The sequence below is a fragment of the Trachurus trachurus genome, assembly GCF_905171665.1.
Source record: "Trachurus trachurus genome assembly, chromosome: 22".
Classification (NCBI taxonomy): Eukaryota; Metazoa; Chordata; class Actinopteri; order Carangiformes; family Carangidae; genus Trachurus; species Trachurus trachurus.
In genome coordinates, this window is record NC_139907.1 from 24,732,515 (window position 1) to 24,747,513 (window position 14,999).

Here is a 14,999-nt window from a genome sequence, read left to right on the forward strand (position 1 = left end):
AAGTAAGGGGGTGGCTGCTGACGGAGCAGTAGCTTCTTCTTGCTCGGGCAAAAAATTTCACCCCATCAGAAAGCAGAAAGAGAGCACAACAGCGGTTCCTCTCACTTCCTGCCTCCATTGGTTCAACACAAAAACAGGAAGTGTCTGCTGCGTGTGTGTTTCCTAAGCCTTATAACAGCTTCTTTCTCGATCTCTGCTTCACACACACACAGGCCTATAGTAGGGAAGAGGAAGGCAGGGCACTGATTATTACATAAGCTCCACAGTGGCGGTCACTCAGGCCCTGACCACAACAGCAGCCACATTCAGACGGAGGCTGAAAAGAAGGAATTGTAAGCATGCAGGACAAACAGAGGCATCTATACACTATACATTCTCCATCTGATAACAGACCCTGATAAGACACACACTGTGTGCGTGTGTGAGTGTGTGAGTGCGTGCGTGCGTGCGTGCGTGCGTGCATGTGTATGTGAATCTGCATTTTTCTGCATTTCAATGTATATTGATATACACTCACACATACACACACACTGCAGTAATTGGTCTTGGCTTTTGATGTATGTGTGTGCGTGTGTGTGTGTGTGTAGTGGGGGGTGCTGATTAGTGAAGGCCTGACTGGGGAGAGACAAAGAATAGGGGGTTATAGTTGTGGTGAGGCAACAACTATGAGGTCTGCAGGGGGTTAAAGGGGATTGGGGGAGGGGTAAAGCCCCTGTGTGAGTACCTTGGGGGGTCAGAAGGAGGTGGGGGTTGGTAGCGGCGGTCCTCAATAGGGGCTAAATTCAAAAGATGCAGCAAGTGTCCCAACTTCAACTGAAGCAACCTTACACCACCGAGCCAAACAATGGAACATCTGCTGGCTGACAAAGCTGGCAGTTCATTGTGAGAGCACCAGTGGCTCTGGTTTAAACTGCTACTCAGCAGACAAAGACCCAAACAGTAGCAACAAGTTTCTATATATTTCTTCGATCACTAGGATCAGCTCAGTGCCACTGACACTAGTAGTTTGCATCGCTTGAATCTAAAGTATTTCAGTATAAGTTCAAATGTAGGAGAAGTCGACTCTACTTGAAAGCAGTGTGGGAATTGTTTTTGTGTGCAACGGGGCTTTACCAGTATCCTAGTTTAATCTGGTATGTCAGGGGGTCAAAGCTATGAGCGAGTTCATATACACTCTATGTTCTGGCTTCAGAAATGCAGAGAGGCCCATTTATGCCAGTTTGAGAAACCTAAATGTATGAAGTATTGTAACCAGGATCATCTTCAACCTGTGTTTCAGAATAATTAGACCGTTAAACAAAAAATAAGATCATAAACAATGCAGTGATTACTCCATACTCCATACATACACCAGATCATTAAAGGGATAGTTCAACATTTGGCAAATTGGCCCATTGCCATAATCCCTATAGTCATAGCAGTAGGTTTGTTACCTGTAATTGTCGGTGCAAGCTATTTTTAGAACGGCGGAGCAGAGCCGCGAGCTGCTCAGAGCTACGCTACGGAGGCTAATGGGATTTCTTGGTTTCCCTCATCAAACTCATCAAATACACAATCCAACGACTCTAAAACGCTCTGGTGGACAAGTTGTTACCTGCACATTCACCACGTTATGAGATAATAACAGAACGTGACCAGACAGAGTTGTTTTCAAGGCAAATGCGACAGCGACTGATTACCGAAAAACTGCCCCCGACGGGAATGCATGAATTTACCTCGAAACCAACTCCGTCTCAAACCTTTTATATATCAGGCTGACATGAAATGACATGATTTATATGGGGTTGTGTTTGTGTCCACATGAAGGTTCTCCTTTATCTCCTTCATCTACTTTTATCTCTGCTTTGGTCTCCACCATTCCCTGAGGAAAACCTCTGGGTCTTTTGCTGCTAATTGCTTCGCTGTGAATACCAGCTAGTTGTAACTTTTATTTTCTGACAGTGTGTGGAATGTTTTCAGAATACTTGTGAGACGTAAAACTGTGGCTTTAAAATCCAAAACACTCCACAGAGCTATGGAGAACTGTGTTGGGTGTTTACTTTTTGTAAGTTCATCGCCACAAGAAAATTCTCTTTTATTATACATCGCCATTTGATTAATTGTTCATATAAAAAATATGGTTTACAGTTTCAAGCTTGCCTCCCACTACAGGTGATATGATAAAGAGGCCGGGCCCAACAGATAAGATAAGTTCAGAAAGTCCACGCTGCTGGAGAAGTGGGTTAATTGTCACCTGTTAAAGTGACTCAGGCAGTATAAACCCACCAATGCCTGCACTTTCAGCAGTCTGATAATCAGCTATATCAATAAGCAGGTTTCACGCTCATATTCTCATTACAAACTGAATAAGACAATAACAAGCCTAATGGGCATGTAAACAGACTTACTGTCAGCTCTAATGACTCACTTACAAGCCACCTCGCCCTTCCTCACCCTATCCGTATGTGTGGTTGATTGGGATGTGGTGGTGGTTATGGGGCAAGGGGGCGGTTGCCAGGGTGAGGATAGCACAGCAGTTGTCACTACTGAGCGCCCCCTCCCCTCCTCCTGCTTACCTATTAACCAGCACTATGGTTACATCACCAACAGCTTACACTCCCTCTTACATCTGCAGGAGCCAAAGACCCTACAGACACAGATGACTCATGTTTGTCTTCTAATACGAAATAGTGGCTTTTTTTTTTCTAGCCCCCCATCCTAATTGCCTGCTGTATCCTCATCATCTCATGTCCAGTGTTGGCTGCACATCTGTTTGTTTACTGACTGTCCATCTTCAGTATGATTGTGTCATAAGCTGAGGTCAGGGAGTTTAGCGTGAGTCACTGACAGCTCACGCAGTGTGATGGTTTGAAGACCTTTTGATGGGTTCATTATAATCAGAGCTGTGGTGTGTCTGGGCCCAGATGGCAGCAGTGTTTACACTAACGGGATTAGGATTAGCTCCAGATTAGACAGGCGAGTTGAAAGGCCTGCTCTGCTGACACGACACGGCCGCCTGGCCCCCGCGCTCCTGAATTTACCTCTGATACTACCAACCTGGACAAGTGGACAAGACTGTTGTTGTGTAGAGACGGTGAAGAGGGCGCTTGTGGGAAGGCGCAAGTGCAAAAAAAACAACAACAACAACACACTCCAAACACAAGTGCTGCACAGGATCTAATGACACCTGGAGTGTTTATTTGGTTTGAAGGTGCAGCGGTTTGTTGGGACTGGCTGAGGTTTAAGCAAGACACTATGTTGACACCAGTCAGCTGGGGCCAGATGTATCCACAGAGAGAGGAACATATACAGCCTGTTCCAATTGAATCATCGCTGTTATGTAACCCTGGCCTTGGGATGGGGAGGGTGAGCACCACGGAGAGGCAGAGAAACTGAGCCCAGAAGACTGACCTAGATCAGCAAATGCTGGAGATAAGTACCTGAGGGGAGGGCAGGAGCCAGCAGACTGATTCTGAGTTGGGGTGGGGGGCGGGAGATAGAGAGATAGGGAAACAAGAGGACAGTGTGAAAGACAGAGAAACTGTGAGAGAGTAAAATAGTTTGATCTGTTGCATGCCAACATATTCATGTGGTCTGTCTGTGGTGGGCTCGGTGTCTCATTAGGATCAGACGGACAGTGGCGGCCACAGGCCCGGCTGAGCTCCAGTGACACAACCAGGCAGGAATGTGGGTCAGTAGGCAGAGAGATGCAGGACGGCAACCAGGGAAAGTTTCTGCAAGTATGTGTGTGTCTGTGTGTGTGTGTGTGTGTGTGTGTGTGTGTGTGTGTGTGTGTGTGTGTGTGCCCTCCCAAACAGCTGTGAGTATCTGCGTCTGTTCCCGCTTGTGTTTTCCCGCATCCTCCTTGACCGTCATCCTCTTAAAAAATAGAATAAGGGGAAGGGCGCGTGTTGGTGTTGAGCATTGAGTAAGAGAGGGATGACAGTGAGTCCACTTCTCCTCTCTCCAGACCGCTGAGATTCCCACACAGCACTGCAACCGCCGCCGAGATTGCTCCACACAAACCTGAACCGAGCCTCCTAATGGGAGATTATTCTCACACATGAGATCATAAGGTTGTCCTAAGATAAGCCTGCTTCTCTTCCGCCTCTATTATATGGCCTATATTCCCCCCCCACACCCACCCACCCACCCATGTAGGTCAGGGATAAGCAGCTAGTTCAACCATGCTCTTAGAATCACAAACCAGTGCAGCGTGTTTAAGGTCTGCTTCCTCTTCTGCCCCTCTGTGTCAACACGCAATATACACACACCATACAAAGCCGGCCAGTCAGAACACAACCAGTTAACATGGTGGAAATATTGCTCAATGTGCCTGTGTGTGTGTGTTTTCTCTCTCTCTCTCTTTTAAAGCGCAGGGGTAAGAAGTTCATCATCACAATGACAGCTCGGGGATGTTAACAGTTGCGAAAGTTTATCCTCCCATATTCCAGGAACACAACTTTGTACTTTATGAGTTGCCCAATTAAAAGCTGGCTAAGGTAAAGTGTCCTTCTTACCGACAATCCGCTGATTTAAACTGTTGCTCTGCACAGGTCTGCGGTGGTTTGTCAGCAAGAAATGCCGGCGCGTCAAGTACGACTGGTTACATCTCTTGTCAGGGTGACAGGGTGCCAGAGATAAGACCTGTCGATCTGCCTTTCTGTTTCTCTGCACATGTTTACAGATTGAGTATTTGTCCTGGAGTGATTCAGGGGAGAGGTTAACACATTCCTCAAACACAGGAATTATAAACTCTGTTGATGATAAAGTGATTACACATCTGATCAGAGTGTCATATCTGCAGGTGTCAGTGGTGTTTAAAGCCTCAACACTTCCTCAGCCAATTACACAGCTCCAAAATAAACAACAATTACCCACCCACTTACCTTATCAATCATTGCTTAAAGGTATAATATGTAGGTATTACCCCCATCTAGCGGTGCGGTTGCATATTGGAACGTATTCTTGATGTTGCATTCACGTGAAATCGGGCAGACGTCAGACAGACAACAGATGCTGCATGTAACAGGATAAACAAGCGTCTATGTAAACAAGCGGTCTGTCAGCACGAGGCAAAACAATACGGGGAGCATACGTCAGTCCGACTGCCCAAAAGTCCGACGGCTCATTTCTCCGACTACCCATTCTACAGTGTTAAGGTTAGGTTTAGGGTAAGGTTAAGGGTTAGGGCTACTTAAGTCGGAGAAGTGGGAGGTCGGACTAATGGACGCAAAAATAAAGAAATGTATGGTCGGAGAAATGGGTAGTCGGACAGACGTCATGCGCCCAAACAATACAGGCGTGACAATATGGTGATGTATTGTTTACCTGACCCATGTTTTACGGTCTTTCTCTCATCGAGTAAAATGACATCCGGTTGGTTTGCCGACGGCCGTCTGCCTGACTGCACCTGAATGCAACATCAGTGCCTCTGTCCTTCCTCACACTACACAGTGGTGACAGTTTTAACAGGCGCTACCTGGAAAACTTTCTCTCCAAGCCAACAGCTCCGCTGAGTTTCTATGGTTACCTACGGTCACGCTGCCACTGAACGTAAAAAATGGCTTTGCAACATGGCAATCTCGGTTCGGTGCGTCGCTCACTTGTAGCTATTTGTAACGACTTGTAACAACTCATTCTAAGGTACGAGAAAGCTTTCATTTGGATGCGGGTGTGATTCGACTTAAAGCAGAAGTAAGCGATCTGGTCGTTTTGGCTAACTTCTTGTCAGCCGATGGAGTTAGCAGTCCCCGCCCTCGTCCCTACGTCACCACATTCACGCGCATCCCTTGGCTGCACACACAGAGAGGACCGCCCCTTTATGCCGTTCTCTCTCCTCATTGGATAAAGGTTGTAGGATATAAGGAAGGTTTTCTCCTCGGCTTACAGCAGAGCAGAGTGACTGACAGACCCGTGTTTCGTACCAAACACTCTATAGAAGTGATTGCTGTCGAAAGATATAACTATTTAAGACTTATATTAACACAAACATTCCGCTTACTTCTGCTTTAAGTGAAACACATATTTATGAAAGCAATATTTGATTTTTGCTAATAAAAAGCCAAATAAGTTAGGCTACATACTGGGGCTTTAACTATTAATAGCTAGTAAACATTGCTGAAGCTGGATGCTCTCACACATCCAAGTCAGATTAATGAGATAGTTTACACACATGGCAAGTGCGAGTGTGTGTGTGTGAAGGCAGAAGATTATAAATCATGACAAGCTTCTTTCCACCAGGCAAATCATCAATTCTCCACAGTCCCACCCTGGCTGCACACATCACACACTTTAGCCCGACCACCAGTAAAGCCATCACATGTTGTCCTTTGCCCCAGGAATTTGTAGATCCTGTTCAGACCTGGTATTAAAGGGATACTTCACCCAAAATTGATAATTTACCAATTTTCTACTCAACGTCATGCCATTGAAGGGTTTGGAGAACTTTTGGAGTTATCAAAACGCTTTAGGAGTTCCAGGGGGGGTCCGGCTGGAAACGGATTTTCATAATGGCGGCGGGTAGAGCTCACTTTTGAATCATCCAAAACACACATTATGAAACATCTAAATACCTCCATACTGCTCGTCTGTACTGACCCAAGTGTCCTGAAGCCGCCACGCGTGAGATGTTCGTTTGTCTTTGTAAATCATTGGATGTAATGATGTAAACATGGAAGAACATCTTGCAGCAAATCTCGCGCAGCCACTGGGAGCTATAACAAGGCTAAAAACAGAGATCAAATAATTTTCGAATCAAAACTGAGCTCTACCAGCCACAATTATATAAAAATCTGTTGCCAGTCGGACCCCCCCTGGAACTCCAAAAGCGTTTTGATGACTGTGAAAGTTCTCCACACCCTTCCTTGGCATGACGGTGAGTAGAAAATTGGTGAATTATTCATTTTGGGTGAAGTATCCCTTTAACACCAGTCTGGGGTGATCAGATCGCCAGTGGTCAGGTATTAGTAAGACGCATTCAGGACGGATTTGAGATCCAGTTACTCAGACCACATTTGGAGATGCAGTGGATGTGTATGGCCATGCACAGATCTCCACCCACACATAGACTAGATATTTAGCAACAGGTTGCAGCTGTTTGGGAGTAAAGTGGCATTCTTTACAACAGAAAATAAATGCAGCTTACAGATGTGAGGGAATAAAACACACATGCCCTAAAAGGAGACAGCCACAGCATGAGCATGTGTGAGAAAGTGATTGTACAGGCACTTCAGAATATGCTCTGCGTGGGAGTTACGTGAGCAGAAAATCTGGTCCGGCGAGTTAAACTGTCAGAAGGCAGCATCCCACAGGACAAAGAGATTCTCTTACCTCATTGTTTCCTTAAGGAATGAACCCTGCTTTTTAAACACAGGCACACCACTGAGAAACTCACTCTGATTCTGGTGTATTTCCATCCTTTAATCCCGCTTAAACAAAACCGAGCCTGTGAGTTTGGTCTGCCACAATTTCTTTTTTAAAGATTCAACAGAGCAAAAAAAAGGCCTGTGACTTTTTAGCTCCTCAAAAAGATAGATCACAGCAGATATGATCTTTTCCCCCAAAACCACCAGCAATATTTTCATTTGCATTCAAAGAAACAGAGTGTGGCTTCAGCTCTTTGCATGTTGGTGGTGGTTAGTAACATGGTGCCGACCTGAACCGCCGACTTCAGCGACTCTCTCTGAACCTCGGCTGCATTATTCAGTGATTCTCTCGTGCTGCGTCACCACAGATGCATTTTGTTAACAGTGACAGGAAAAGCATCAGACAGGTTGTTCCTATCTGATCCAAGACCTGATATCTGATTTTTTTTTTGTTTTCACTTCCTTAAGTACAAAAAAGCAAACAGCCTCCATCACAAGTTCACACATGTTTCTATCAAGACTTTTGTTTTCCGCTTCAAATGGAAATATGGCAACAAAAAGTCACTCACTGCTGCAGAAATTTAACTTTTTTTTTTGCAAAGGGGTTTCTACCATCTATTGTGTGTGAATGGAGTCATTTAACTCCCTCGACTGAGCTTCCTGAGATCAAATGCTGACTTTGTAAAGGGAATATTCAACTGTGCCAGGGACTTGTGCCCCCAGGGCAGAGCGTGGGGCCCAGAGAGCGAACAGAGGCAGGTGGAACACCAACCTGCCTCAGCCATAACAAAGGCCAGCGAGGTGTGAGACGGTTGGAGTTCAGGGTGTGTCTGGCTCGTCTATCAGGCCGCACTTGAACCAAATGCTTGTTGTGAGTTCATGACACAAATAACTGGAGCTCAAACTTGACTCACCCAGACTTGCAGAGACTCGCTGATGAGGACATCGATAGTGCAGCAGCGGCATCACACATATCAAAGACATTTTCTCATGTTTGCTCAGTTTAATGCACAATACAAACCACAGAGGGAATGAATAAAAACATATTGTCCTGATCACATTTGCACTTTTCAGATGGAGGCCTGGTAGATTCAAACTGTTGTCTCGGAATACTTCATTTTATTTCCCTTTAAATCTACACTTTTCATCTAAATCAATGAAAGCTGCCCTTACCAAAGTATATTCTTCTGATCTCATAAGCAGTTACAGCTGGATGTAAAGGGACTTAACTATCAATAAAGGCTGGTAAATGGCCTGTCACAACAAATACAAGCCTCGTGAATGGGGACAATATGTTGCTTTGACCATTAATGTAGGAATTAGAGATTTTTTCTTTTTTTACGTGCCTTTTTTACAGCCACGTGTGACGCAGTGCTGCTCCCTGACTGTGTACCTGAGTGAATAGCTGCACTGAATCCAAGTAGCAGTTCACACAACCTCTGTCTCCCAACCCAGGGGACTGTTCTAAAGATACCAATAGTATGTACGCGCATGTGTGTGTGTGTGTATGTGTGTGTGTGTAACCTACTTCAGAGCACATCAGGTGCCCAGCATGCAGCAGCCACTGCAGAGGGGAGGATCCACGACGGTATCACACACACACACTCACACTCTCTCCTCAAGGGCAAGTCTCAAGGACGAGCTCCGTCTAACCTTCTGCAGCCGGTGCACAGGACGCAGCGGCGCTTTATGTGACTCACAGCACTAAAGTGACACAGAGCGGCGACATCAAGCAGCCGGCTTCATTTTTCTGTAATCATCTGCTCTCATTTACAGCTGATCTCTGGGTGATAGCGGGTCGTTTCTAAGAGAGGAGAGGCTCTACCACAGCAGCACGTGGTGCACCTTGCCCACGCTGATAAAATCTGCCATTTACGACTTCCGATTACAATGTTGAAATCAGGGTTTCACTTTGCTACAAGTTTTCTTTTTCAAGGTGTTATTTAGAGATGAGCGTGAACTCAGGTTGATGGCGAGGTCATGATGCTGAGAGATTCTTTTTTTTTTTTTTTATAGAGGAACACTTGCGACAAATTTTGAATAAACACAAAGACTTCAAGTTTGTATGCAAACATGGTATAAAAATTTAATGTTGCTATTGATGTTAGCATGCTTTTTAAAAAAAATCAACCAAAATCAGGAGAAGCATTGAAATCACAAAGTGACAAAGTGTGAATATAAAGTACAGCAGTGCTACTTATTCATTTTTTTTGTCCATTTTCCTGTTTTTCTTAACAAAATAGAGGCTCGTTTGTGCCTGGTGGCACTTTTCACCCGGTGACAGCTCTTGATTTTGTCTCCTCCACCAGGAGCAATAAGCTATTATTTACACAACAATTTGTACATCACACAATCAGTCATACAATTTTATGTTCTTATGCACTCTTATGTACACGGAAAGGCATTCACACTTCACTCCATTATCAGTGTGCAATCAAGACTTCTAAGCCAACCTCCACACACACACACAATCACACACACACACACACCCTGAAGGCTACATAAGTTCACTGCCACACTGGTAAACTATTAACAAACAGCCTGTCTTAATTCCCATCAGAGTCAATTCATTTACCCGCCCTGTTCAAAACTAAACACAACTGTGCAAAAGAAAAAAAAAAAGAAACAACACGGCACACTGGGATCTGGCTGCTCCTCCCCACTAACAAGGTTCACAGGCCAGCGCAGTCAATTCATCGGAAGCCCACATCAATATGAATGTAAATCCAAACAGAATGTACTTCACGGCTATTTACATGAGGCATGTCGTTATATTAAAAAACTAGCTTTTCAAAAGTGACAGGTAACTTGAGAGCAAAAGTTCTTGACTGTGAATGAGGCAGTTCATTTTCAGAAGCACACTTGTTTTTGTTTTTTTTGAGTCTCAGGAGCGTTTCAGATCTGACAGTCTGCGAAGGAGCTGCTGCTGTCTGGATTTGAGGCGCTTCTTCTCCTGGAGCTGCCGTTTCTCCCTGCTGTGCAGCTCGCTGAGGTACTCTGTTGCCTGGGTCAGGATGGCCACCTTCGGGGTTTTGGCCGACTCCAGGCCGGGGATCTGATCCCGTAAGGCCAGGAAACGAGAGCGCAGGTCGTTCCTCCTCTTCCTCTCTAGGAAGTTGTGGTTCCGTCTGCGGTCGGTGTCCTCTGCGTCCGAGGTCTGGGGCGTCTCCGAGGGGGAGGCGGGCGGAGAGCCGCGGGCCGAGGAGCCTGGGTGCTGGCCGGACGTCGTGCAGGCCCGCTTGCTCTGGGGCTCATCCTCGTACTCTTCCTCTTCTTCCTCCTCCTCCTCCTCCTCCTCCTCCTCATCTTCCTCATCATCGTCGGCTTCCAGCTCGCTGTCCGGGGACCGGGCTGCGTAGTTGTGCTGCTGCCGGTGGACAGACATGTGGAAACGCTTGGGGCAGGGGTCGGCCCGGACCGTGATGGTGACCGGCTTTCTGACATTCACCAGTCGCGTCCGGTTCTGCTTGCTCTCCACGGTGACCACATCGATTTCCTCTTCATCATCTGTCATCACATAGAAGAATAAATCAGCAACACACACTTACACACATCAATACATCCTTTACAAAACACTTATCAGCCTCACACGCCTGAGTGCAGAGTGGAGCGGAATGAAACTTTAACTAAACTGCCTATAAGGAAGTGCATTCCTTAGCCAAGCATGCAGATCACTGTTCCCCTATCAGGAGGTGGGGGTGGGGGGGGGGGGCAGAGCAGGAGCTGAGGTGTTAACAGCAGTGGTCATCCATGCCAAAGCATGCAGGAATTTCATGCCTTTGTCATTGAGCATCCATCAACAATTTAAATGAGGGGATGTGCTGGCAGGGGGCTTTCCCTAATTTGGGAAATGTGAAAGAGTTACTCTCACGGTCTGTTGCTGTGTGTGTAGTAGTAATAAATCATCAGGACTGGGTCACCCCGCCCCTCTACCGCACTCCGATTGTAATGCAGAGCCAGTGGAAGATATTGAAAGGGGGGTAAAGTGGAGAAAAAGTGACGAGGGCGCGGTTTTTAAAAGACTGCATGTGTATTCAGAGCAAGCATGTGGCACATTGTCAAATGGGGAGAGTGGAAAGCCAGCTCTTCAGCTGTGTGCCTGTGCAGCGCTGGATAACCCCGCTGCACCACAAACCACAGTTATGCAACAGCAGCCCAGCTTTCCAAATTACGCATTGTTAGAGGGCAATATAATCCCGAGGCATGGGCAGGGTGGGGCAAAATGTAGAAGCATGACTGCGTTTCTTACCAGAGGAATCAGAGCGGGACTCGGAGCCAGACGACACCGCCGGTTTCCTGCAGCTGCTTGCAGGGAAGGTGAGAACTGCCGCGGGGTCGACGCAGTCTGTCGCCGAGGCGGCGAGAGGCGCGGCGGCCGAGACGCACTGCGCCTTGCTCGGTCTGACGGAGATCTGAGGCAGCGGGGTGGCAGCGGTCTGCGCCGCAGCTGACATCCTCCCACTGACCTTCTCCAGCTGCTTGCTGGCGGAGAAACTACTCCACATGCAGTCCTGGATGATGATGGAGCTGAGGTTGCCGAAAAGCTCCTCCGTGTCCGGGATGAACTGACCCTCGCACTCCTCATCCTGACCCAGCACCTTGGACAGCCAGCTCAGCTTGTCCCCCGGCGTGAAGTGCAGGGCAGCACCGCTCAGAGTCCGGGTGGGAGACATGGGAGGGGTGGGCAGCAGCTCGAACTTTTTCCATATGTCCTCGCTCGGTGCGGTTGACTTGTAAAAATCCTCCTCGGTGTCGAAATCATCGAGGAAATAGTGCTGGTAACAGTCGAACTCCATGTTTCCAGCTAATAAAATCCTCTAGAGTTTATTCCCAGAAATGATCAAATGACACCAGTGGCCTCTGAGGAACGTCCTGCACAACCTGAAGGGGGGATATCACAGTGGTTAGGGATGGTCCTTTAAAAAAAAAAAAAAAAAAAGTAGCTTCCATCAGAAGAATGATCACATTTCAATAATCCATCAAGAGCCATTAGGACATCCCATCCCTCTAACATCCCACTTTCTACAAATGGGACCACATAAATAATAGATTGCATCTAGCGGAAGCTCTATGCAGTGAAGTCCAGGCTCACAAGGTTATTACATAACCTGGTTATATATAGGCATCAAGTATAATTCACACTAAGTTCTGAATGGAAGCAGAGCGCGCGAGAGCTGCAGATTTAGTTTAAAGATACTACGCTGCGTAAAAGTGTGACAGAGCAGGCTGCGCTTCCTGGAATGTACAGGCTGCGCTTTGTTCCACTGAGCAGAGGTGAACCGGTACAAGACCACAGGAAAAGTGGACTCCTGCAGTCTGAGAGTGGCTTCAACCCCCCAAAAAAAGATATATAACCATCTGAAACTTTAATCAGAGGAAAACTACTCACCGACTTCTCCGCTAAATCCCAGTGGCAAAGAAAAAAGAAATTCAGGGCATCGGAAAGAAGTGGAAGAGCAGCCAGAGAGCAAAGAGTCCACGCTGGTTGACGAGGATCAGAAGGATAAAAAAACAAAAAAGCAGTCCGAGCCGTGTCTGGAGGAGACGAGATGTGCTGCTGCCCCCGTGTTTTAGTTGAGTTTATACAACAAAAGGGCTGGGAGGAAAACGCCGGGGCTTCAGTAGAATACAACAGGCACTAGATCCGCCCCACGGTGTGTGTAATAGAGCCACACAGTGCGTTTTTCGCGCCAGTGCGATATCCTGTTATAAGGCGATAGAAAAAAAGCAGGGAGGAGCCTCGGAAATATCTGCAGCGGCCCCTTCGTTTGCATCAGAGGCGGAGGGGGGAGGGGAAGGGGGAGGGGGGCGTACAGCCCCGCCCCGTCTACAACACCAATTATGGTCACAATAATTGACATATATTTCATCTTCAGTAGGCCTATCATATCTGTTGCTCAGTAGTCGAGCAATTAGAGGGAGGAGGAGGATATTTTTGTTACACATCCCTCATTTACTCAAGCAGAGCTACTCACACTGTAACCTAGATTATCTCTGTAAAATCTGTAGGAGGATGTTTGTTATTCTCCACATCTGAGGGGGGGTGTTTATATAGGATACATGGAGCTTGTAAATTTAAATTATTTCTCTTATTTTTTCTATTTGTATTGTGTTAACAGTCATTTTCCAGCCTGCATCAATAAAACAAATAATACTAATCTTAATATTAATCTGTGTAGACTGTTAAAACTTTATTTGACAATCTGACAACTGCACTCAATGTATAGTATTGTACATGCAACATACATATAACGTCACCACTCTAACTAGATTGCCTTTTTGTAAAAATATATAAATATTGGTTGCTTTATATTTATTACATAGTGCTATTTTTATTCTTTTCATTGATGTCTCCCCAGTACTGGAAATGTCCTAATCATGACACTTATAAAGATATATTTCATCTTATCATCTTATTTACACTCAAAGATCAACTTGGTGTCACCATAAACATAAGCAGGCCATTTCCATTTCCATTGTATCCAAGCACACGTTCATATGTGTCACACATGGGACCTGATTCATGTTTATTACAGCAGCATAATGCATTCTAGATCGAATCCACGCTGCAGTTAGTTTCAGGGTCTGGCTGCAGCAAGAGACAGATCTTCATCCGGAGGTAAAGCTGACATGTCTCGACCTTGATGGCAAACATTAGTTTTGGGTTGATCCTCTTTTCCATTAATCCTGTTAAAATTGGCAGACCTCAGGACAGGAGGGCCAGGCGGTCGTGGAGAAGTTTCAACAAGTCAACAGAGAGAAGATCTGTTGATTTGCACTTTCAAGACTCTTCTTTTGTATAACAAAAGACAGCAATTCAGCCCATTTCCATAGTGAGTACACTGACACGGACAAGGTTTATATACGAAGGTCCGTGCTCAATTCCAAGCTACTAAACATTTTCTAGGTGGAGGGTGGAGTGTGTGCTGGATGTTTGAATAACCTGCATTTTCACACAGAAGACCACAACAACAGCAGTCAGACGGCTGAGATTCATTCTGCAGGTGGTGGTGGTGGAGTGAGTAAAGCCTCTTCAGCAGCAAACACATTAAGCAAACACTAGCGTATTTGGTCTGAAATCCTTGTTTACAACACAGCAGCTCCCTCGTAAACTCCATCTGCACTCAATGACCCGAAACCTCCAATTGCTTTAACACAAACCATGATAGAACCATACTGAACCAGGCAATGATTAAGTAGAGACATGATTTGTGATCGAATTGTCTGGCGTGAACAGATTCTTTATGCTCACGCTCCTGCAAGCAAAAGGTCAAAGTTCACCAACATCTCATGACCAGACGTTAGGTCAAAATCATACAGCACCGATGTTCCTCACCTCCCTCCCTCTGGTTTGGTCCACAGCGTGCGCTTCTTCTCCTTGATTAAGCATCTCAGTGGACGAGACAAAACCTCCAGCATCTCTGGTCATCTTCACGGTGAGTTTTAATGACACTGATTAGTGATGGACATCTGTTGTCAGCAACTGGCCTGAGGTCAAACACATGCCCCTGATTGCACGGTGGCCTCTTCACTTAAAGTGCGCTAATTTATTTAACATAGTAGCAGACAGAGGTGTGTTGTGTCAAGGCGGCTGAAGATGTTACAATATTTAACAAGATAGTTAACTCCTGGCTTTGTTTGGACTCAAACTGG

General features: G+C 46.0%; 1 protein-coding gene across 1 annotated transcript; it reads right to left on the bottom strand.

Annotated features, from left to right (window-relative positions):
- Positions 1-9,437: 9,437 nt before the first annotated feature.
- Positions 9,438-13,009, bottom strand: LOC311005461 (protein L-Myc-1b-like). The gene is made up of 3 exons (XM_083997876.1): positions 12,736-13,009; positions 11,596-12,227; positions 9,438-10,853 (listed from the first exon to the last, which is right to left on the bottom strand). The coding sequence occupies exons 2-3, from the start codon at positions 12,140-12,142 to the stop codon at positions 10,231-10,233; spliced, it is 1,170 nt and encodes a 389-aa protein (XP_083854002.1). The 5' UTR covers positions 12,143-12,227; positions 12,736-13,009; the 3' UTR covers positions 9,438-10,230.
- Positions 13,010-14,999: the final 1,990 nt, after the last annotated feature.

Bases quoted from the DNA above. Each gene is read 5' to 3' on its own strand.
- LOC311005461 (XM_083997876.1), bottom strand. From the start codon at position 12,142: ATGGAGTTCGACTGTTACCAGCACTATTTCCTCGATGATTTCGACACC. The intron at 10,854-11,595 runs GTAAGAAACGCA...ATGTGATGACAG, and splicing joins GTCCCGCTCTGATTCCTCTG to ATGATGAAGAGGAAATCGAT.